We start from the raw sequence: 24,402 nt of genomic DNA on the forward strand, positions 1-24,402 counted from the left end.
CTCTTAAAAAGACCGAAAACAAGCGTGGGTCTGGCAGAGACATTTTGTGGGCAGGTTTTGCAGGAATGGGTCGCAGGAGAGCGCCGGAGGCAAGGTCCCTCGGCCGGGCTCTCATCCGCCAGCAAGTTCAGCGGAGCCGTAGCCACCGTCACACCGACTCCTGGGTAAGACAAACTTTGTCATCTTTCCTAACCTTTCTGTCTAGTTATGAGAGTCTGAATGCTGCGAAGTTTGGGGTCAGAGGTCACAGGGAAACTTTCCAGAGGAAATGATGCCAAAATAAAGTTTCGAAGGATGAGTACAGTCGTTTCCCGGTAACCGCGAGGGATCGGTTCCAGGACCCCCGCGAATACCAAAATGCGCAGATGCTCAAGTCCCTTGGAGTCGACCGGGCAGATAAGCAAGCCCTCCTAGTAAGGCGCAGGGCCCAGAGGTAGAGGCTAGTGTGGTGAAGAGGTTGGAGTGAGATCTTGAATGCCAAGGTAAAAGTTTGGTGTTTGCCCTAGAAGTATTTGGAAGTTTCTGCACAGGAAAGACACAAAACCACTTATTTCTTTTTGTATTAATTTGTTCAAAAAATTTTTTTGTTTTGTTTGTGGGGTTTTTTGTTTGTTTTGTGGGTTTTTGTTTGTTTTGTTTTGTTTTTAGGTAGGGAGGAAATTAGGTTTATTTACTTACCTAGTTATTTTAATGGAGCCACTGGGGATTGAACCCAAGACCTCATGCGTACAAAGCACCTAGTCTAACCACTGAGCATACCCTCCCCCTGTTCAAAGAACTGACCCTCCCAGAGCCGCTGGTTGGTACCAGAAGTACAGAATAACTCAAATTCCTGCTTCATCCTCTTTATTCCCTTGTGGTTTCACTCAAAGATGAACAACTTATCTCCAAAGTGTGGTGGCCCTAATATTCCCTGAATCTACGAACTATCATGGTTTTAGGATCCTTAAAAAACGGATGAAGTAGTTTGACTTGTGTTTGTCATTTTGACATTCATTCCCCCACATATTTGAGAACTCACTAAGTTCTCAGTAAGAATCTGTGCAAAGTCAAAGGTGTCTCCAGTTATCCGTGTGCACATCACATCACCTAACTTCCATCTATGTAATCTGCAGAGTAAGTAGGATACAGAGCTCATCCATATTCATCAGATCAAAGTTACTCTGGACATTGGGTTGCCAGTAATTTTAATTGATTTTGAAGCAACTTTTTATTAACGGACCCTTTTGGAAGTAGTGGGAAAATTTTGATTATGAATTCTAAATAACAATGCTTCTAATCTTTGTTCTGATTTTTGCTGATTCTGTGACCTTGGGCAAACCATCTAGCCTTTTAACCTTTTTTTTTTTTAATTTATTTGTATCTGTTCAGAGCGTATAGTTTAGGATGGTGTTTATCTTATCAAGACAGTGGGTTGTGTCTAGAATTCAGTTAAGTAGGTCGCAAATAGTCAGGTTTTAACCCAACAGAGTAGAATTCAAGAAAATACCAGTGTATTGCAGGTAATAAGGTAACTTTATTTCAGGATTCTTTGGTTTCTATTTTTACTATACTGAATGGTATACAGTTGTGTCACTAAGTATATCAGCACTTGGGTTACTGTGTGAAATGTATTTCTTACTGTGGGTCTCCATCAAAAAAATTTGACTAACAGTGGCTGCTAGGACCAGAATATATGGATTCAAATTCTCCCCTCTACCACTTACTAGCTTGCAACTATAGACAAGTAATTATATCTAGTTTAAGCTTGTTTTGTCATCTTTAAAATAGAGATGTAATAAAATTTATCTCAAAAGATTTTGAAAATTAAATGAGATAGCAATTGAAGAGTGCCTATCATGAGGTAAGAAAGTGCTCATTTAAATGTCAACTATTATTAGTATTGTCTCTAAAGAGGCTCGCACCACCCTCAAGACCACAGAATAGTTCCTTGGGAGTTTAGAGTTTGTTTGAATGTCAGGAGCAGAAGACAGCAGCTGTGTTACCACCCTGTGTTTTATTCATAGCTGCACACGAGTGAACTCAATGATGGCTATGATTGGGGTCGTCTTAACCTTCAGTCAGTGACTGAACAGAGCTCCCTTGATGACTTCCTTGCAACTGCAGAACTTGCAGGAACAGAGTTTGTAGCAGGTGAGTTGTTAATTGCAGAACGCATAGGATGCACTTCTGTCTTTGCTGACTAGATACAAATAGGTCTACTTGGGAGTGTTTTGCGGATCCTGCTAAACTTATAAATGACCCATCTTTAACCCAGAGGTGGGTCTCCCAGGATCAGTGCGGGAAGGTCCAGTCGACCTCATCTGTGAGGTACAGAATGTGCCACAGTTTTAAAATTCAGCTCTAAAAAAACAGCAGATTATACATCATCATATCAAGTTCAAGAAACTCAGTCTCTCATAAGGAAAGAGACTAGTCAACATTATGGTGAATAATACCAGCATTTTTCAGAAAACGTTTTCTGAGGACCATTGTTAAAAGCAAAATCCTGGGCCCGCTGCCGTTACTTAGGCAATTCGAATTGTGCTTTAAAGTACTTGTTAACACGTGACAGTGAATTTTCCCATACATACAATTAGTTTTAGTCACTGCTTTCCCTTGTCCTTTTTGTATGTGTCCTCTAAGCACTTAGAAAACTGCTTGGCACAGAAATAGCATTATAAACTATGATTTCCGTTGCTCTTCGATTATTGTTATTATGTTGTTCAGCAAATTCATTGATTTGTTCAAAATGCTTCTGTTGAGTTCTAGCTACTCTCAGGTATTGTACTGACTACTGAAAGTGTGGTGTTGCATAAGACAAGTTTGTTTCTGCAAAATTGTGTTTTAGGTGCTATAAAAGAAGCCTAGCAGAGAATGGGGTCACAAAAGATGTAGTTAGTATTTGTTTCTATCTGAAGGAAAACGAGGGCAGGGTGTGGGGACAAGCTGTGATGACAGACACTGGGAAGGTGGGCAAGGGCCAGATCCTGGAGAGAATGCAGGCTTTAAAGGAGTCTTTAGAGGGGTGTAAGCAAGTCTACATTTTTTGAAAGATCTCTGATGTATTTTGAGGAAGAAGGACCGGTTAGGAGACTATTGCTTTAGTCCAGCAAGAGAATTAGGCCAGAACTGAAATAGTAGTAGAAGAATGGAGAAAGGAACAGCATGAAGGTTGTTAGGGAGCTCGAAGTAACCAGACTTTATGGAGGAGGAGGAGTAAGTGAAGAAGCCTGAGGAGTGTCTTTTTGTGTGCTTATGCTTGTGAGATGGTTGGTGGGTGGGGACCCCTGACTAGCTTCTGGATGGAAGTTGGGCTTCAGACCAGTGTAGGCATAATTAGAAGGTTGGAACTTTCAGCCCCACCCCTGGGGAGGGCAGATGGGCTGGAAATGAAATTAATTACTAATGGCCAATGACTTGCTCAGTCATGCCTACGTAATGAAATCTCCATAAGGCTTTCAAAAATCCATTAAAATTCCTCATTGAAATTAATTTCATACCTTTTTTCCCTTTCCTTTAATACTGTAGAGTTGATAGAATTTTGTCTCAATTCTCTATGGCCTTCAGATAGCGCTTGTCTCCTGGACACACAGGGACAGAGATTTCTTAACCTGGAGGCTACAAGTTTCAGCTGTCTGTGAACCCCTGAGATTGCAGGCAGAATTGTACGCTTGTGTGTGAATGTGTATACACAGTGCATTTTTGGATGGTATGATGGTCCATGGGTTTTAAATAGGTTCTCATATGGGTCTCTGACCTTACAAAGGAGTGCAAAATAATGAGAAATACTAAGTGTTCACTGGAAACTCTTTACTTTTCAAAGATAGGACAGGCAGTCCTCATTCCTTATGTTCAACAAACAAGAGGAAAGTGTGATATTTGATACAATAAAAAATACATTTATATTTGGTCTTCATCTCTGGTTCCTTGATACAAGAGCTTCTAAAGCCCTTGTAATTTCTTGAGTGATGGGGGTGAGATGAGTGTCTTTTGTTATTCATAATGAGCCATCTTCAACTTCACCTGAGTTTATGCTGATGAGGTGACTTGTGGGCCCCGGGGTAATTTCTACATGATTAGAGGGTTCGGATTTTCAGAAACCCCTCTAATAACCCTTGGGAATGGGACATGTCCTGGAGATTGAACTAATCACCAATGGCCAATGATTTAATAAAAACCCACTCAGAGATTTGGCATCTGAAGTAGGGCAGGACAGAATTGAATTGTAGCACACCCAGTTGGTATCTGGAGAGTTGGAGAGCTATTGGCATGGGTTTTCCTACGTTTGGTGTGAGGACCGTTGGTTGGTGGTAAAACAGTTAGGAGACAGGTGGCTTCGTTACTGTGTGATTACCTCCAGCAGCGCTCCTACCCAGCGCTACTGAAATGAGAACGAGGATGGCTAGACAGTTGGCTCTGCCTAAGGTTAGAGATTTGAGAGTGGATGCAGCAGGTTAAGGAATTTGATGTTTGATCAGAGAGGGATGGCATGGATGTACCATGTTGTTTTAGCCATAGAGGGAAAGAGGTGAAGCTCCGAGCTGGGTGGTGGAGTGGGAGAAGAGGAAAGAATCCAGGGGCTTAGGCATTTATAGTGGCTGGACAAAGCAAAGTGGGAACACTGGCTGGGAGATCACCATTGGGAGGAGAAATTAATGTGAAAGACTTACCAGGTATGGACTAAAGTGTGTGTATTCTGACTGTTGGTTGAGGATGACATGAATGAGAATGCTGACTGGATTGACTGTACTCTAGGTGACTGGACTGTGCAGTCTTGGTGGTCTGATGAGGGTACAGACTGCTATCTTTGCTTAAAGGCCAAGAGGAACATTGCTGAAGATGTCCTGTTATCCTTGAATAAGACCTCTCCTTGGCATTTTGGAAAGAAGCTTAGCTGGCTTCTCAGGGGGCATCACCTGCCAGGAGACTGAAGATGGCTGTGAGGGGTGAGAGAGGCCTGGAGCAACTTGGGGGGCTAGAGCCCTGGAGAAGAGGTCTCTGTAGTTTGTACATAGCCTAGGTGCTTTTTTGTATTCCTTTGAATTCTTACACAGCATTAATCACGGGTGTTCGTCATAAACAGCTTATATAAATTGTAGCCGTGTGGTGGTTCACCAGTTCTGACTGGAGTGAGTCTCCTTGCTGAGTATTTGCTTCCCCACTCACTCCCACTGGCTTGCAGTTATTCTCCGTATGTAAAATGAGGAGATCGGTTGTAATGAATGTTTACATTCCCTTCCCACTCCTGTTGTTTCTGCCTCCACGAAATGCGTTCAGCGTGTGGAGTTTTATAAAATCATTACTTGAAAAAGTGGTTGACCTTTGGAAAGTTTTAGTAAAGATCTTTTCTTGTATTCTCTCTCTTTTTTTTTTTTTTTTTTTTGGTAGAACACTTCTTTTGGAAATTATAATTTATTTAAGGCTAGGAGAATCTATCTAAATCAGGAAAGTTTAAATTCTGATTTAGGTGCTCAGTTAGTTTCCTAAGTAATAACCAGCATTCACCATCTGTATTGCCTCTTAAGTAACAGTACTTTTTTTTTTCCTTCTATAAAATAGAGAAGCTTAATATTAAGTTTGTGCCTCCTGAGGCTAGAACTGGACTACTGTCTTTTGAGGAAAATGAGAGAATTAAGAAACTCCATGAAGAAAACAAACAGTTCTTGTGTATACCAAGGAGGTGAGTTGAACAAGAATTTGGGACATTACAAGGCATAACAAGGTGACTAAGTATAAGATTTTTTGTTTGGTGTTCACTTTTTTCTACTTTCTTTTCCCAGCTGTCATTATTAAATCCAAATCTCCTGATGTATTTTGGTAACTCATGTGGAATTTTTTTCCTTTATGACTCAGACCAAAGTGGGACCAAAATACTAGCCCAGAAGAACTCAAACAGGCAGAGAAAGATAGCTTTCTAGAATGGAGACGTCAGCTTGCCCGGTGAGTGTTAGTCCACGTGAAGATTGCCTTGAAATTCTCAGTTAGGCATTTTGGTGTGCTCACAATGCTATTTACATTTTTTAATGAATTTTTAAAAAATTTTTGGGAGGAAGGAGGCAATTCTTTTTTGTTTCTGTTTTTGTAATGGAGGTACTGGGGATCAAACCCAGGACCTCGTTTGTCACTGAGCTATACTCTCCCCTCAGAATGCACCTTATTAGTGTGTTTGACTTTGTGCAGTCACAAAGAGAGAAAGGTGGTTGGTTTGTTGGGTTTTTGTTTGTTTGTTTTAGGGATTTGGGGGGGTGGATAATTAGGTTTATTTATTTATATATACACTTATTTTTAACGGAGGCACTGGGGATTGAACCCAGGACCTTGTGTGCGCTAAGCATGGTACTCTACCACTGAGCTATACCCTCCCCGCATTTTGAAGGCTTCTTTTAAAAGGGAAGTGGTAGATTTCACTTTATAAATGCAAACTGGTGTGTGTGCACACAGCATTGCTGGGTGCATATGCGTCCTTGCACAAAGATGGTGAATTGATTGCTCCATTCCTGGCCTTTTCTCCTTTTCATAGCCATTCATCACCCTGGAGTTGATCACTTAGCTTCTAGAGCATTCTTCCAGGAAGAGATGTTTGGGAGAAATGTTACTTTGTGTGATAGATAAACTTCTGGAATTTAAAAAGCTCAAGTATAAAATCTGAATTTGATTTGCATATTGGCTCAGCAGAAAGCATATAAAAAATTATTTGACAGTTAATATTTGTATACTTATTGTTTAATGCAATGAATTTGGGTGTTTACACTACTTGAAACCTACTGTTACAATCTGGTAGAGGTATAAATTTCTCTTTATAAAACCAGGTTGGAAGAGGAACAAAAGCTGATACTGACTCCATTTGAGAGGAATTTGGACTTTTGGCGCCAGCTCTGGAGGGTGATTGAGAGAAGGTAGGTTACCAGTTTCTTTTTGTGTAAGGACAGTGTTGTGTTGTTACATTAGCTTTGGATGTTGTATGTGTTCATGGGTCCAGGGAGGGGTTGGGGGCACAAGATCAAGTTACGTAAAGGGCTGCTGAGAATTATTGTAAAAACTGGAAATATGATAACATATTTCTTTTAAAATACAGGGGTTTTTGTTATGAGATAAACACATTGATAAGCTTATGAGAATGGTGACTATTTTCTGTAAGATGAGTTCTGAAGCACCTATAGTTATTTCAGCAATTGTATATGAATTCCTGTTGGTAATGGGGAAAATATGGTGTGAAAAAGGGTAGGTGTCTGCCTGCAGAGAGCAAATATGTGATGCCAGGAGGCAAAGCAAAGCACCAAGCACCAGGGACACACAGATGAAACGCAATTCTTACACTCAGGTGACTCAGTGCTTAGTAAAATACAAAGTGGAGTGTGGTTCCTGCTGTGTTACAGATAGGAAGGTGATGGGCCCAGTCAGACTCAGCGAGGAAGAGAGGTTAATAGGATTGGGGGAAAGTAAGGAGTGATTTGTCTTAATTGGGCTTTGAAAAGGAAAATGACCTGGATAAGCTGAGAATGGGAGATAACGTTGATAAATCAGCTTTCTCCAGTGTCACCTTTGGCTGGGGTGTGGTCGCCTGGCGGCATGGAACAGGGGAGGGAACCTCCTGGCTCCCTTTTCAGAAGGATGTCAGTCCTATACCTCACTCTTGCCTCCAAAGCTAGATCTGATGCTTCTAATCCTGAGCTCTCTCTCGGAGCTCTGGGGCACGAACAGGCTTGTTTCTCATTGGGCTGACATTTCTTAGTTGTTCCTTCTTTCTCCCTGTCCTGATGAGTTCCAGCCTTTACTTTCATTTTTTATAGGTTTTGAGAGGAAACAAGAGTAATCATATGTGTTCTTCCAATGTTTTATAGGATGGTCCTTCCTTTGCTTTTTATGCCTCTAATTTGTCTAGAGTGAGCCTGTACTTGAAACTTCTAGCTTCAACTGGATTACAGCATTACTTGCTCTGTTATTTCTATTATGTGAAATTTCTCTATTTTTATGAGGGAGAACATGTTTCTGACTCGAATACAGTTTATATCACATGGAAGTGGATCTGAGTTACATAGAAATATCAGTAAAGTGACTACTGCCATGTCTTTTAACAGGAAATATTTATTGATATGTTCTGTACAGCAGATGTCCCCTGTTTGGTAACAGACTAGCTACGCCATCTGCCTCTTTAATTTCAAGAGTAGTTATCAGAAAAGATTTGATGTGTAACATGTCATTGAAATGCAGGGAGCTGCCAAGGCACTGAGGGAGGAACGCTGTGTTCCAGTAAAATATGGCACTTCCATTGTACAGCCTCGACCCTTCCCTGTACATAGTTAGCTCTTTGCTCTGCATCCTAATTCAGCACACGAAGCAAGCTGTCTTACACGTGTCTGCTTTTCCTTCTGGTGTTTCTAACCAATTCTTCTCTCTGTGTGTTTGGTAGGGAGCCATAATGTCTGTGGACCTTGTAGTTTTAGTTCGTTAGGCTTTGTCCCTTTTTCTGCAGTCATTTTTGTATTTACTGTTAAATCCTCATAGTTTGAAAGTGGTAGATATTAAAGGAGGAAATACCAGGACCCACTTAACTAGAGAACCTAAAAGCAATTTGTTGTAAATTAGCAAGTCTGTGAGTTCCTTTGAATCACAAGATTATGCTGGAGATTAAATTATTCTAAAGGAAAATGCATGTTGTCAAATGCCCTGCGCTAAATGGTAACCTTGGTTTAATACATTTCCTTGGCGTTCAGCATAGTTGCATAGGACTTACCTTGGGAAGAGCTAACAGATACCAGTTCGGGGTAGACTGCTGTAAGGTAGCGGTACGCCTGCAGCTTACTTCCCTCCAGTGGCAGTCACAGCTGGCCCTTAAAGCATCTTTCCTAACTGCAGGGGCTGAAGGAAGAGAGGGAGAAGTGGGAGTATTTATTCTCACAGTGCTGCTGTGTACTCACTACATTCGTGAGGGATTCGTGTGGCTTGCTCTGCCAGCCACAGAAAGTTTTCCTATTGCTACATCTTACTTATGATGGAAGCACTTGGACTCATCCTTCCTGCTTCATTGTGGCAACTTAAGTTGATATTTTGCTGTTTTGTATTTTTGCCATTCAAACACATTCTTGGAACTAGTGGATGATAATTTGCTAGATGTATGCTTTCTCTTGTCAGCCCCAGGTTTAAGTGAGTTACAGCTGTCAGCAGGTGATCCATTAGGGGTTTTTTGAGGCCTTACTTAACATAGGTATAGACTAGGTACTGAATACATACATAGACCTCACCTTGGATTAAAGTATTTGGAATACTCTGTCAGCTCTCCAAGAGAGTTTACTAGAAGATCCAGTTAAGGGTTTTAGCAGCAAAACATCATCAGTCTCTCTAGGCCACGTTAAGAGTAGGGAAATGTTATGATTATGAGCGTGGCCTTGGGTCCAGGGTGCTTGAGTTCCCATTCCCACTGCGTCACCTAGTAGCTGGTGACCTTGAACAAGCCAGTTACCTGTTCTAAGCTTCAGTTTCTTCATATGTAAGCTGGGGATGAATGTACCTTAAAAAGTTAAGTATGTCAGTGCTTAAAATATGGGAGGTGTTTACTACTGTTATCACATGGCCACTGTTTGCTTCCACTTCCCAGTAATTGGAGTATCTCATTTACTTTTCAGTGATATCGTGGTCCAGATAGTAGATGCTCGAAATCCGCTCCTGTTTAGATGTGAGGATTTGGTAAGTAAGATGTGACAAGACTGAAACCTAACGTCCTGAGGGCAGCAGCGGGAGGAATGCGTCCCTCATGGCAGTGACTCTAGCAGGCACGCTGGACCTCCTCTGGCTTTGCCTAATCAGGCCTCCTGCCTCTCCCAAGGGCAGGAGCTTTTCTCTTCTCAAACAATGGTTCCATCTGCAGGAAGGCACAGACACATGAACTTTTCTTGCTTTTCGTTTAGAAGCCACTCCATTAATAGACATTTACCAGTGTTTCTCATATTTTAAGAGACGCTGGTCGAAATAGCATTTTGCTTACTTAGCATATTCCTGGTCCCTTCACTTCTTATCCATTCCGTGAAATTTTTTCTTCTCACCCCTTAGTTATTATTTTCTGCAGTATTTTACAAATGAATTAAGTTTATAAAGCACCCCAGGGGTAGTGATTATGAGGTGTGAGGATCCCATGAAATAATGTAATACAGGCTTTCAATTAATAAGACACTACACACATGAAGCATTCCTATTTCTGTTTGAGGGCCATGGTAGAAATAATACTGATAATTTTTAAATCCACTGGTGAATAACAAAAATCTTAATGGGGAAACTCTTATTAATTGAGTTTTCATACTTCTGGTGGGTTTCCTAACGGGGAGCTATACTTGAGAATTAATTTAATTACTGAGTCTCGTTTTTCTTTTAGACTTCAAAAATCTCTTTTACATTAAAGATTAGATTATTATCGGATATCATCACTTGGCTGAAAAATAGTCCCTGCTGGCCGATAATTCTGTTAGTTATGCAATTCCTTAACTTTGTTTAAAAGAAACAATTCGACATCATGGAAGAGAGGAGCTACATAATTTAAAGAAGTTTTAAGAACCTGTTATATTTCAACAGGGCAGGAAAGCGTTTGCTTTTACCCTTCCCAGTTTTTCATGTGAAGAATACTTCTAAGCGTATGTGACCTAACTTCTTTTCAAAGCTTGCTGACGGGATCTGTAGACTGTACCATGATTACAAATCTTTAGGAATGATTTAGAGCTGGGGGCAGTAAAACTTTTGGTGGTAGCTGGGGGCCTTCAGTTTATTTAGCCTAATTTTTACCTGTTTGGAGAGGCCTTTCCAAATATCTTTGTCTTGCCCAGGAATGTTACGTGAAAACAATGGACGAGGACAAGGAGAATGTGATTCTGATAAATAAGGCAGACTTGCTGACTGCTGAGCAGCGGGGTACCTGGGCCACGTTCTTTGAAAAGGAGAACGTCAAGGTCATTTTCTGGTCTGCTTTGGCTGAAGCCATTCACCTGATTGGTGACACCAAGGTAACCTGGGAGACTTTTTCAGGCTGGGTTTTAAGAAGGAGGATTTCGGTTTCTGATAAGTGTGCTTTTGTTTGTTTGTTTTTACTTATTGTTGACTTGTGGTGTTTTGTTTGTTTTTTCCCAAGTGCTGTGATGGGAGAAGGACCTATAGAACTCCCTGTGGTTGTCAAATAGTCTGCCATCCCCAGGGCTCTGTTACACGCCAGTATTAGCTCTAATTTCTAATTTCTTTTAAATTTTAGATGGAAAGTTTTATAGCAGATTTCATAATGACCTTATAATTGCTTTTAAGAGAAATCAGAACAGAAAGTCAGATACAACTGAATGTAGTAACTTCTCTGGACTTGATTAGAATCTCTTTTGACTTTGTTTTGAAAACAAAGAAATGAAGTAATCCTTAATTAAGATATATATACCATGTTATTTTCTATGTCTTTAAACCAGATTTTACAGAAACATTTTGGGGGTTATTTTCTAGTAGAAATCATTGATAACCAACTGTGAAAAGAAATTCGGAATAGAATCTTAGAATGGGAAGAGACATACAGTACTGTCTTGTCCTGTCCACTTTTTTTTCCTTTTCTATTTATCAACCATTTGCTGACTAGTTAGTGTGCTGAGCTAGGTGCTGTGAATACAACACCCTCCCTTTGGTGAGCTCACAGGTTAGTGAACTCTAATTCTGTAATGGAATTCTTTTCTCTGCCTCCCTGGCAAACAGTCCCATAATCTCTCTGTGACTGCTTTAAATGGCAGAGACCAGGTGTCTCATTCCTTCTGTCTCCGAGATCAGAGAGTTCTTTGGGGGAGGATGTATCTCAGTGGTAGAGTGCATGCTTAGCACGCGTGAGGTCCTGGGTTCCATTGCCAGTACCTCCATTAGAATAAATAAATGAACCTAATGACCTCCCCTTGCAAAAATATTTTTTTAAAAAATTAGAAAAAGAATAAAAAGAAAGTTCTTCAGTCTGGTGAAGCTAAGTCAGCTTCCCTAACTTTGCTCTAAGGCGTCTTCCTTTGTCCCCGTGTTCTCTGTTCTGCAGAAGGTACATTTTCTGCTTTCCTGTTGCTCATAGACATGATCTCCCGAGCACTCATTGTCCTGAGGGCCTGTCTGCGCATCTCAGGATAACACCTAAAAAGGGTGGCAGCTGATGGGGTGCATTATTCCAGGTGTGGTTTGCCCAGGACATGTACAGAAGGACTCTTATTTCTTGTCATCAAGATACTCCCAGCATTTTTGTTAATTCACCCCCTTTCAAAGGAGCTTATGCTTTTGGCTCATTGAACCCATGAACAACCACCTCCCTCCAATATTTAAAAGAAAAGACTTACTAAGCAGATCTCATCCCATCTTTACATGTGGACAAAGTTTTCCATTTTGTCTTTAGCTCCGCTTAGGACAGTACTGTTCCTCTTAAATATTAGTGATTTGGGAACAAGGTATGGTTCATTTTGGGTGTATTATCTGCTTTTCTCTTCTTCTAGCTTTGAAACATCTGCAGATTTCCTGTTTCTTTGTCCATATATTCTTTCCAGTCATTGAAAACGTTGAATAGATTAGGATCGAGGATAGAGCTTTGTGATCTTTTGTGGATTTACTAAGGGCTCAGTACCAAGCATTTCAGTGTGACGAATCCAGATACATTTGAAAGGATATAACAGTAACTATTCTGTTACTACTGTTGTTAATAAAGCTAACCCACAGAAAACTTGTTCTCTGCAGGCACCGCTTTCTGAGCACTTCCTTTGTTTTCTTCATTTAGTTTTCTCAGCAGCAGGTATAAGTGCTTATATCCTCAGCCAGTCTGGCTTCATCATTTGTCCTTTTCACCATTGTTTCACGTCTCTCCTGGAAGTCAGTGTCTTGCTGAAGTTTTTGAATATTTATCACTCTGTCGCTCAGCCCTGAGGCACCAGCTTGGTAGCGCAGTCAATCAGAAATGAAACAAGGATTCGTTTCCACATCTGTGGTATTCCCTGAACTGTCAACCAAGCAGTAGATTCCATCGGGAAATGGGACTTGTTTGCATGATCTGTTCTCAGGGAACCCTTGTTGCCTCATGTTGCTGACTGTCTTCTTTTTCAGGCTCACCAGCTAACTTGTGGAATTGTTTCTCTGTCAGATTCTGGGTTAACTGTGTGGTTTATGGAAGATATTCTTTCTTCCTTTTTCAAAGTTGAACCCCATTTATTCCTCCCAAGTCTTCTGAAATCTCTGTTACACATGATTTCCTAAATCATACCAGCTACTATTGTGATGTCGTATCTGTCATCTCATCTGTCACTTGAGTATCAAACATGAACTTGTTAAAAGAAGTTTGACAGTCACTGTTTCTCACCTATCTGAAGTTTGGTTCTTCCTCTACAATTGTGTGACATTTCTTATTTTAAAAAATGGGACACTTTTTTGAGTTGAGTACCTTAGTTTTCTCTTGGCCATCTGTTGAATTGCATCGTGTTTCCCAAAGATTGACTTTTCTGTTCTTTCTATTTTTGACAAAACTACTACAAATCCTTTTGTTGCCTTTGGCTTTTGTCCTGAAGCTAAACTGTGTCCAGCCTTCGTTCTCCTAATACACATCCCCGTTCAGTTCACATTCCTGGGTTCTGCCTCTTCCATATTTTTAAATGATACAGAAGAGCACACAGTGACTTCTTTACATTTGTTGCTCATTTATCATAGAAATTGCTTCTAATTCCATGTTTGTTTTCGAGTTGCCAAGCATGATAATGAAATTCTCTCTCTCTTCCCTGACATTTTAAGAAAAATACCTCCTTCCTAAAATGTAGGATTCCTGTTCAGCTGAGTTCCTCCTGTCCTCTTCTGTGGTGGCTACTCACTCTAACATTAGATTATTTGGAAATGATCCAAGGTTTGTATCACTTATAAATCCAAACCAGTTAACCCTTGTTGATACGAATTGGTGATACTGTAAATTGCCTAATTTCTACTTTGTTATCAGTACGAATTCAGAAGGATTGACACACCATGATTTTTACCTTTCTCTTCCCGAAGGAAATTATTGCTTGGTGAACAGATTCCACACACGGAGTTGAGTTTTGTTGCTCTCAGTTTTCACACACAGGGACCTGTGCTCCACGGTGCTGTGATTTATTAAAGGCAGTTGTAAAAGAATAGCAGTTTCCTTAACTATGCAAACCACTGTCTTTAAAGCTGCAAATATAAAATGAAGCTCACATTACAAATTATACCCTTCTTGCTTTGTGCAGAGAAGAAAATGTTAAATGTTCTACTGTTAATGAGAACTGTTGTGTTTTACTGTACAGCCTATTGCAAAATAACGTACCGTCAAGGAATTCAGCTTGGCACAGGCTTTTTGAAACCCTTGCTTTCTTTTAATGGATAGAAGAGTTATCTGTTAGAAAATACATGTTATTTGTGCAAAGTTCAAATAATATAAAAATGTATAAAATGAAGGTCCACCACTCCAGAGGGCATCACTGTTGATAGTTTGGTTGTGTCCTTGGGCTTATGTGATCTTCTCCCTCTGTTCACCTTTTCCATTCTCCTTCATAGCTTTTCTTGCCCTCTGTTCGTCTCAGATAACCAGCTCTGAGTGTTTTCACCAGAGTGAAGAGTGCAGTTGTTAACACGCTTCTGGACTTTTGTGATTTCTGTTATTTCATCAGGACGAAGTAAACGGAGACACTGGAGAAGCCATCACAGCTGAGTCTGAAAACTCCAGTTGCGACGAGGCTGAAATTCCACATGATGAGACTGAACATCTCCAAGGCAGGGGTTCTGTCTCACTCAGTGAAGTTGCCAGCAGTGATGAAGAGGACAGTGTGTATGAGGACTGTCGCGAGGAGGAGGAAGATTGGCAGACGTGTTCGGAAGAGGGCAGCAACCCCGATGAGGAGGCCTGTGGCCAGAACTGGAATGAAAGTTGGACTGTGGATTCTGAGGCTCAAGGAAGGAAGACCCTGCAGAAGAGGCAAATACACAATTTTAGCCACCTGGTGTCAAAGCGGGAATTATTGGAGATCTTTAAGCAGCTACACTCTGGAAAGAAGGTGAAGGAGGGACAACTTACTGTTGGACTGGTAAGATGAACTATGTCGTAGAATTGTTACATGAGGGTCTTTATCCCCCATCCCTTGGTAGCCACACTGGAACCTGAGACCAGTCAGGCTCTGGCATCACAGGGGACATGGAGGGCCTCCTGTTATGCACAAGCAGAGCCCAGCTCCAAGAGTGACCTTTCTCAAGGCTCATACTGGTCACACCCTTGTTTATATTCATAATCCTCTGCAGTCTCCTTCCGGTTCAGCCCTACCTATCACATGACTTACCAGAGCTACTAGAATGAGAGGGCTTTTAAGGCTGTCCTCAGACTTCGGGTCCGATGTTCTTACCTTTGGATAGGCTTTTTAGATGAGGTCGGCTTTTGGCATCCTGTGATCCTTGCCAACTTACGCTGTAAACATTCCTTTGACTCTCTTCTAGGTGGGCTACCCGAATGTTGGTAAGAGTTCAACAATCAACACCATCATGGGCAACAAGAAAGTATCTGTGTCTGCCACACCTGGTCACACCAAGCACTTCCAGGTACTTCTGCAGCACTGGCCTCGTATTTCCTTCTCAGTCAGGTCCCCCCTCTGGGTATTTCCTGAAGTTCTTTGCCTCTTGTGTGCTGCTCTTCTTTCCCTTCCTGTGCCGTATGCCCAGCATGCACCTCTTCCTGTCTTTCAGACTCTCTATGTGGAACCTGGCCTCTGCTTATGTGACTGCCCAGGCCTGGTGATGCCGTCCTTCGTCTCTACCAAAGCCGAGATGATCTGCAGTGGAATCCTCCCGATTGACCAGATGAGAGACCACGTCCCACCTGTATCACTAATATCCTTGGTGCTGTGCTGATTTATTCTTACTTGTATAGCGGGGCTTGAGAAAACCTGAGTAATTAGACAGGGGAGGAAAAAAAGATCACTCCTTGCATAGTTATAAGGATTAGAAACAAAGACTGTGTGCTTCCTCTGCGAATTAGGATCATGTCAGAAATCTGCGGTGTGTGCATAGAGACAGGTGTGTCCTCTTTAAGGTCTATTTCAGAGATAATATTTTAAAAAGATTCATTTGGAAGTGATTATTGGTGCATAAGGCTTTGTTTTAAATTAAATGAGTAATTTTACTTCTCTGGAGAGGTGGAAAAATTTTGTCACAGAAGTGCTGAAAGACCGTGTTTTAAAAAGCATGTGTCAGACACCATGGGGAGGAGGGGGTCAGTTCAGAGGAATGGGTTCCTTGACCAGCTTACGTTTGCCAGAATATTCCGAGACATGTTTTAGAAGCTACCTATGGCATTGACATCATAAAGCCGAGAGAGGATGAAGATCCCCATCGACCTCCCACGTCAGAAGAACTGTTGACAGCTTATGGATGTGAGTTGTGACTTATTTTAAAACATGAACAAAAAATAACGGTATACTTACTGAGAGAAATACTCTGCAGAGATACAAATTCAAAACTTTTCCTTAGCAATTGTCATGTCATCTTCCAGGGCTGATATTTTTGTTGTCCTGTTGGTCTTGCCCACAAAGTGGCCTCCAGGTAGCTGACGTGATGGTGCTTTCAGGGTCCAACAGTAAAGGCAGCCAACTGCTACCCAAGTGATGTTTTACTTCAGTGTTAAGTACTTTTGAGAGTTAGAGCAGGAGATTCTCTCTGTCCCTTGCCTCTTCCCCAGGTCTGCCCATTCCTAACCTTCATCCCAGGAATCAGTGCTGAGAGAGACACATCTTCCCAGGCTCTCCTGGTCTCAGGCCCTTTCCTGTAGGAAGCCTAGCTGTGGGCAGTGATGAAAACTCCCACAGGGATCACAGGGTCTGTCCGGTTTCTAAAGAGAAAGCCCTTAGGACACTGACTGCTTTGATGGTACCCAAGTGTAGGCACGAGGGTTCTGCTCTGAGGCTATGTTGGCCTTTTCTGAAGTCTTTTTCCCTTAAAGGAAGAAAGGGGTTGTTCGGAAGAAAATGAATATACGTACCAGAGTGGGACAGGAGAGTTACAAGGGGGAATCAGAAGGGATAGGTGTCAGAGATTGGGGCAGAGCAGAGCTTGCTTCCCCTTCCAACAGTCCTGTGGGCCTTGTTTGACATTAAAATGAGGCCACAGCTCTCCCACCTGTTTTATCCCAATTCTACAGGGCAGTTATCTTTGCCTATCATTTGTCCAATTGATTGTGATTTACTTACCCTAAACACAAACTTTAAAGGTAATCTGGAGGTACTTGTATCTATCTAAAGAAATAGCAATGTTAACATTTCTATGCGTGTGTGGCTTGCCTTTAAAGAAGGTGCCCCCAGCTTGGAGGTCAGGTTGTTTGAGCATTTACTTCCAGAGAAAGCTTATTTGATATAAGCTTATTTGAAGAGGACAAATATTAAGCACTTACGGTAACACTTGCTATAGTCACAAAATCATAGGACAAGAAGAGGCCTTAAAGATTACCCCACATCTCATCCCCCTTTTCTTAAAACAAGTAACCTGAAGTCAGAGCACGAAATGACTTGCCCAGGGTGGTGCCTGGTCAGTGGCACAGCCTCAGTGAGAACCCAGATTTCCTAATCCAGACTTCTCCCCAGTGTGCTAGCCTGATGTATCACTGAATAAGAAAGCTTGCTCTATTGCTTTTGGTTTTGCCAATAATATTGACAACATAGCATTCTGCAAGTCGCCTCCTTGAATAAATGTTCAGGTTCAAGAGATGGGAGAGGTAACTGGAGTAGAGAAAGATGTGTCTGTCACAGCATGGTGCTAGGTGGCTGCCAAGAGCTCAGAGGTAACAATATAGTCTGTTCTTCTGGATTATCAGATGTTTTATCATGCTAACCAAAATATTTTCTACATTGTTAACTGATTTTTTATTTTAAGGTATTTAAGATAAGAATTAAGTATGCATAGTGTGGTCATAGAAAAGGCTAGATTTCCATCACCTCAGTTGTCGCTGTTGGGATGTCTTCCAACTTAGGTTTTGCAAAATTCTTTTCTCCTCACAGATATGCGAGGGTTCATGACCGCCCATGGACAGCCTGACCAGCCCCGATCTGCACGCTACATCCTGAAGGACTACGTCAGCGTAAGCGAACCCTGCTTCTCGTTGGCTCTTGACTAAGCGAGACTTCTTTCTCCCCTCTTAGAGTGTGTGTTTAGGTAACAGCAGCCTGCTGGGTTGTAAAGGAGGTATTTTCTTGGTGATCCTGTGTTATAACTGGGGGTATATTCTTGATCCAGGGGAGCCAGCAGCATATAAATCATGGAAGTGACTGACATACTATGAAAGAAATGAAGGTCTCTTGAACACCTGTCGTCAGTGAGCATGACACAGTTCTGTCTCCGGCTCTTCCATCTCCTGCAGCCCTTGTCTCTCTTGCCGCTGTGTCACAGTACTCCTTGTGGTGCAGCTGTTCACACGCCCGTTCCCAGCGCTTGTCCAGTAACAGGAATAGCAATAGCTGACATGTATGTACTCAGAGCTAGCCCTGCCAGGAATAGTTCTAAACGCTTTACATTTGTCATCTCATTAAAAATACGTAAGTCTATACGGTATTATTGTCCTATTGTAAATGAGGACGTGCTAAACTTTGGGTTTTCCTCATCAGTAAAACAATTAATGGTACCTATCTCATGAGATCATTATGGGAAATAAATGAGAACAATGTGTGTGGAGACATACACACATACCACTAAGCTCAGAGCCTGGCGCATAATTAGCCAGTAATTTTTATGTATTATTAAAATGCATAATAATACTTCTTGCCACAAATAAGCGTTACAGGGCCCTAGTAATAGCTGGTTGTGAAGATTTCACTTTATTCCCTCCTCTTCTCAGTATGTCATCAGTGGCGCTCTGGGAGCATAAAAGTAAAAGAGCAGCCGTATCCTCTCTTTTTGAATTCAGGAAGGAAATAGTTAATAGAATATTCATATGGATAAAGTACTTACTCATTTACCATTTGTAAAGCTGTGGAGGATGGGGGAGATGAGTTACAAACCACCACAACGCTGAGAGTGTTTACGTTGGAACGAGGCAAACTTGCACCCAGTGAACAGCTGCCCCAGGCCCAGTGTCCCCATTAGTACAGTCACACTGTCCAGCTGTGTCCTGGCTTTTGTTTTGGAAAATATTCATCTTAAGTATAATCATATATGTGTACTGAAATAGACATTAAACAAGGTAGAACAGAGAAGTACCAGTTTCTTTCTAGTGTGGGGGCTGTGGGAAGAGCCAGGCTCTAGAACACTAAGGGTCAGCCTCAGGGTGTTAGTTAGGACTCTCAGTTGCAGTTTACCAAAACCCAACCCGGCTAGCTTAATCAAAAGGCAGAAAGTTCCGTCAGGGTGTGCCCAGCGGAGAGGCCTCCCCGAAGGGCTTTGATACAGATGGCCTTGAGGGTGCACTGTGATCACTTGGGTTGTGTTTGCAGGGGAAGCTCCTGTACTGTCACCCTCCCCCTGGAAGAGATCCCATGACCTTTCAGCATCAACACCAGCGACTCCTAGAGAACAAAGCAAATGGTGGTGAAATTAAAATGCAGCTGAGCGGAAATAAAAGAGCAAATCAGATTGAAAATGTAGTGGACAAAACTTTTTTCCATCGAGTAAGTTTTAAAGTTTTTCTTTAACTTCTGATCCAACACATTTTGTATAACAGCTTTATCCAAATATTCACATACCATAAAATCCACCCTTTTAAAAAGTACACAATTCAGTTTATGGTATATTCTCAGAGTTGTGTGACCATCACCACTGTCTAACTTTAGAATGTTTTTATCACTCCTAAAAGAAACCCTGTACCAGTTAGCATTCACACCCCATTCCCCCAGCCCCTGCCAACTACTGATCTACTTTCTCTGTAAATGGATTTGTCTCTTCTGGATGTTTCATATAAATGGAGTCATACAATATGTGGTCCTTTGTGACTGGCTTCTTTAACAGCCTAAGGGCTTCAAGGTTCATCCATGTATCAGTACTTTCTTTCTTTTTATTGCCAAGTAACAGTACATTGAGCGGCTATACCACGTTTATCCTTTTATTCAGTTGATGGACATCTGGATTGTTTTTACTTTTTGTCTATTATGAATAATGCTGTTTTTGTATGGACATGTATTTCATTTCTCTTGGGTATATACTTAGGAGTGGGGTTGCTGGGTCATGTGGAAACTCTATGTTTAACAGTTGAGGTCCTGCCAAACTTTCCAAAGTGGCTACTGTCATTTACATCCCCCCCAGCAATGGACGAAGGTCCTAATTTCTCCTCATCCTTGCCACACTACAGAAAGGAAGTAATATTTAAGCTGGACTTTGAGGAACAAATAAAAATGTGCCAGTTGGAGGAAGTGGTGAGGGCCAGATTTCCAGGCAGAAGGAGTAACATGATCAAAGGCAAAAAGATATGGGAGTAGTAGGTTTTATCAGTAAAGAGCCCGTGTCGTAGGTGGCCTTGTGTGCCACGTGAGGGAATATGACCTTGATTCCCCAGGCTACAGGGGACCATCAAGATCTGTGAGGGCAGGACTGGAAGGATACATGACCAGAGAGCTCTGAGATGTTCTGCTATGAATGTGGATGCTGGATCCGAGGAGTCTTGCAGTGGTGCAGTGACAGCTGATGAACACCTAGGGTGGAGCAGTGCAGGTGGAGAGGAGGGGAAAGATGTACAAATTTCTAGGGGCTGGAATCCACAGAACTTACTGTGCATGTCAGATAAGGAAGACAGAGTGTGTACCATCTTGGAGGCTGGCCAGATTTTTATACCACTGCCAAGCAATAGAGAGTCAATTTCTAACTGGGTTGTGGCAGGTTGAATTTTGATAACAAGTTAGAGGTTTCCCAAGAAGAGCTGATATTACGAATCTAGTCATAGATGGTGTTTGAAGCTCTGGGACTAACAGAGTTAAGGACAGAGAGACTAAACTGAAGACAAAACTCTGAGAAACTTACCATTTAAGGAATGGGGAGAGAAAGAGGACCGGGGAGAGATGGAAGTCCACTGTCTCGGAGTTCTCCATAGACAGCACTGTGCGTATCCTCTAAAGGAGACTGCTGACACTGCAAATAATTTCTCTTATTTCCTAGGAAAATGTGAGAGCTTTGACCAAAGGAGTCCAGGCTGTGATGGGCTACAAGCCTGGGAGTGGCCTGGTGACAGCAGCTACTGTGAGCTCTGAGAGAGGGCCTGGGAAGCCCTGGAAAAAACATGGCAACAGAAATAAAAAAGAGAAAAGTCGTAGACTCTACAAGCACCTGGATACGTGAACTTGGGCTGCAACAGAAATGGTATCTGCATTGTGCATCTGTGGTGCTGTAGGGGGGGCCTGCCCTGGGGATGCGCACCCACACCCAACAGCCAGTGTCGAGACCAAGGGCTCCTCGGAGGACCAGCTCTGACAGTTAGTCATCTCGGAGCCGCAGAAACCTGCTCCTCCAGAAGGCTGGACTTAAGATGAGGGAATGAATGGTGTATATTTACTTATGAAAACTTGTATGCAAATACGTAGTCATTTGTAAATAGGGAGTTTTTTGAAAAGACATTAAAATTAAATTGTCACTTAATGGATTTTTTTTTTGGTTCTTGTAGATACATTGCTGTTTGGACATTTCACATTCTTTAAATGATTTTAATTTGCCAAAACGTGGCTGGGACTTCAGGTGGGTTTTTTGAGTGCGTTATTAGATTTGTGATTCTCAGCCTCACACACCTCACACACACCCAGCACACACCCCGGATACTGGCAGAAGGCATATCGGATCTTGGAATAAGGGCTGGCATGGGTAATTTTTAAAAGCCACTGGAGACCGTGAGCCTCTATTGAAAATGATCGTCAGCTTCCCAAATGAGGATGCCTCAAAAAGGGAATTTCTATTTTCCCCTTTGCTTCTGCCCAGAATGTGTCTTGTTCAGCATCCTTGCAATTGTTGTAAGTGTCCCCACCCTTGTTGTACGGGTTAGTACTTTAGACTTACCAGGTACAGTCATCAGCATTCTCATTTTCTTGTTTTGAAATTTTTCCCAGTATTTTGTTAGAAGAAATATACCTAGTCATATTTTGTTACAAGAAATATACCTAGTCACGGTAGAACCTGCTATACATCTGTCACTTGTTTACTCTTCAGGCAATAAGAAAGAGGTTGAGGTTTTTCTCAAGAAGCCAATAGTGACGCATGTTTTCTTTGATGGGTAAACAGGAAAATTTGGCAGCAGGTCAGAAATCTACTCCGTGCCACCTTGTTTTACCAGCCCTTTCCCCTCTTCAGTCTCTGCAGACAAGTGAGGAAATCAGTTAAAATGTCCATGCTCAATAGTCATTTGTTACCTTCTGTGTTCAACATACCACATACCAGTTGAGGGGGAGAGACCGTACAGGAAGGGAAGGTCTTGCTTTCCTGAGACTCCAGTATAAAGAAGAAATGACAACCATTTTGAGCATTTAAAAGCAAAGGGCCTTGTGTTAGCAAAAAGTGTCCCCACAGAGTAGACCCTGAATACAATGTTTGAATGTTTCACTGGAGTGTATATGTGTACAGAAAGTGCACTATCCTAAGTATACAGACAGCTGAATTCTCACAAATGACCCACCGATGCAACCAGCACACTGATCGAGGCCCAGAGCGTGGCCAGCACCCCACCTAACCCTCTCCAGGGTATCTGCTATTTTGCCCTTTTCAGTTGATTTTCTACTACATGTGAACAGAACGCAGTACTTTTAAGTATCAGCCCTCTTTAATCAAATACTGTGAGAGGCATCCGTATTCTCACATATCAGAAACAATAAATTGTTCATTCTCGTTGCCGTATATTAGTATATGATGTGAATACATCACAGTTTATCTGTTCGAACATTGATGCACATGTGGATGTTTTGCAGGTTTGGGGTTTTTGATAACTGTCTAATTAATAAACTTTACCCTTTAGACCAGTTTTAGGCTCACAGCAAAATTAACGGCAGAGTACAGAGAGTTCCCGTGTACCCCTGTCCCACATGTGCACGGCCTCCCCTGCTATCAGCATCCCGCATCACAGTGGTTCACTTGTTCTAACGGATGGACCTACACTGACACATCCTTATCACCCAGTGGGTTTTGGTTTTTGAAAATAGTGTTGCCATGCACTGTGATACAGTGCTGTTCAATAGAGCTTTGCTCTGAAGGAAATGTTCTATAATCTGTGCTGTCCACTAGGTACATCCAGCCATATGTGACTATTAAGCACCGAGTATGTGGCTGGTGACATCTTCAGACGTTAACCACTAAAGGTTAACTGCTAACTCCTGCCTGACCCAACAATCAAAGGTCGGAATGGTGAGATTCTTTTCAGGGTCGGGAAGAGAACAGCAGTGGATTTCACATTTATGATGAATTATAAAATGAATTCTAAAACATTGAATTTTTTAAGGGATTCTTGAGTCCACAATAATATTCATAAAAGGAAAAGGAAGGGAAACTTTTTTACAAAAAACAACAACACAGTGAAAAAATGTAGATGGAATGTTAGAATTTTGTAACCATCAACAAAATCATGGATTCAGGCAAAGATCACCAGTGGCTGCTGAAAGCACTAAGTGAAAGGACCCTGTGGAACTATACAGTCACATCCTTTTAAGACTCACCCACCCCTTACTTATTAAATTCAAAGGGAAAGTGTTTTCTACAGTGGAGCGATCTGGCAGATACCACCTTAACCAAGTGATCAAACTCAGCCTCACCAGCGGAACGCCAGCCTGGCGTTCTGTACCTCCCGATGCAGTGTTAGGGAGCACACAGCAGCACCTTGTATTGCTTTTGCAGAAGCATTTACCCTCAGTCTAACCACGAAGAAACAACTAGGTGATTCTAAATCTGAGACAAGGGACCTGGACTAAGAGACACACAACTAAATGAATGAATCCTGAATTGAAAACAACAACACTATACTGGACATTATTGGGACAATTGAGTAAATTTTAATATGGATTACATTTTTTTTCTTCCAGTTTTACTGAGATATGACTGACATACAGCACTGTATAAATTTAAGGTATACAGCATAATGATTTGATTTACATATGTCTTGAAGTGATTATCACAATAAGTTTAATGAATATCATCTCATACAGGTAAAAAATTAAAGAAACAGAAAAACTTCTTGTGATGAGAATTCTTAGGACTTACTCTCATAACAACTTTCACACATAAGATAAAACAGTGTTAATTATATTTATCCTGTGTACATTACATCCCTAGTACTTATCTATCTTACATCTGGAAGCTTGTACTTTTTGTCGACCTGTCATCCAATTCCCCCTCCTCCACCCTGGGATTACACATTAGATAAGAATATTTTATCAGCGTAATAAAAGTGTGTTATGTTGGAGAATATCCTTGGAGACACATGCTGATGCATTTTGGGGTAAAATACCTGCAGTTTCAAAT

General features: G+C 41.6%; 1 protein-coding gene and 2 long non-coding RNA genes across 7 annotated transcripts in view; 1 reads left to right on the forward strand and 2 right to left on the reverse strand.

Annotated features, from left to right (window-relative positions):
* LSG1 (large 60S subunit nuclear export GTPase 1) lies at positions 1–24,111 on the forward strand. 3 transcript variants are annotated; one of them, XM_032481736.1, is made up of 15 exons: positions 5–164; positions 2,007–2,133; positions 5,542–5,662; positions 5,836–5,922; positions 6,792–6,878; positions 9,606–9,666; positions 10,794–10,970; positions 14,625–15,038; positions 15,442–15,543; positions 15,688–15,831; positions 16,250–16,373; positions 17,991–18,070; positions 19,419–19,592; positions 21,070–21,270; positions 21,572–24,111. In XM_032481736.1, exons 1-14 carry the CDS (start codon positions 66–68, stop codon positions 21,247–21,249), a joined length of 1,977 nt encoding a protein of 658 aa, XP_032337627.1. In that variant the 5' UTR covers positions 5–65; the 3' UTR covers positions 21,250–21,270; positions 21,572–24,111. The 3 variants fall into 3 exon arrangements, with proteins under 3 accessions (XP_006179022.1, XP_032337627.1, XP_032337636.1); XM_006178960.3 differs by lacking the exon at positions 21,572–24,111 and having other exon boundaries at positions 1–164; positions 21,070–21,546; XM_032481745.1 differs by lacking the exons at positions 5–164; positions 21,572–24,111 and adding an exon at positions 4,800–4,928 and having other exon boundaries at positions 2,001–2,133; positions 21,070–21,546.
* On the reverse strand, positions 190–14,629 carry LOC116664201. The gene is made up of 3 exons (XR_004320596.1): positions 12,306–14,629; positions 8,717–8,841; positions 190–522 (listed from the first exon to the last, which is right to left on the reverse strand). It is a non-coding gene; the product is annotated as an uncharacterized LOC116664201 (long non-coding RNA).
* The window catches only part of LOC106728932, a 16,149-nt gene continuing 6,528 nt past the window's right edge, over positions 14,782–24,402 (reverse strand). For 2 of the 3 annotated variants that reach the window (XR_004320590.1, XR_004320585.1), the window contains 3 exons: positions 16,425–19,490; positions 15,351–15,887; positions 14,782–14,918 (listed from right to left, as the gene is read on the reverse strand). This is a non-coding gene — a long non-coding RNA (uncharacterized LOC106728932). The remainder of the gene's footprint in view (positions 14,919–15,350; positions 15,888–16,424; positions 19,491–24,402) is intronic. The other variant, XR_004320589.1, reaches the window with a different exon arrangement.

This window comes from Camelus ferus, chromosome 1 (assembly GCF_009834535.1).
Source record: "Camelus ferus isolate YT-003-E chromosome 1, BCGSAC_Cfer_1.0, whole genome shotgun sequence".
Classification (NCBI taxonomy): domain Eukaryota; kingdom Metazoa; phylum Chordata; class Mammalia; order Artiodactyla; family Camelidae; genus Camelus; species Camelus ferus.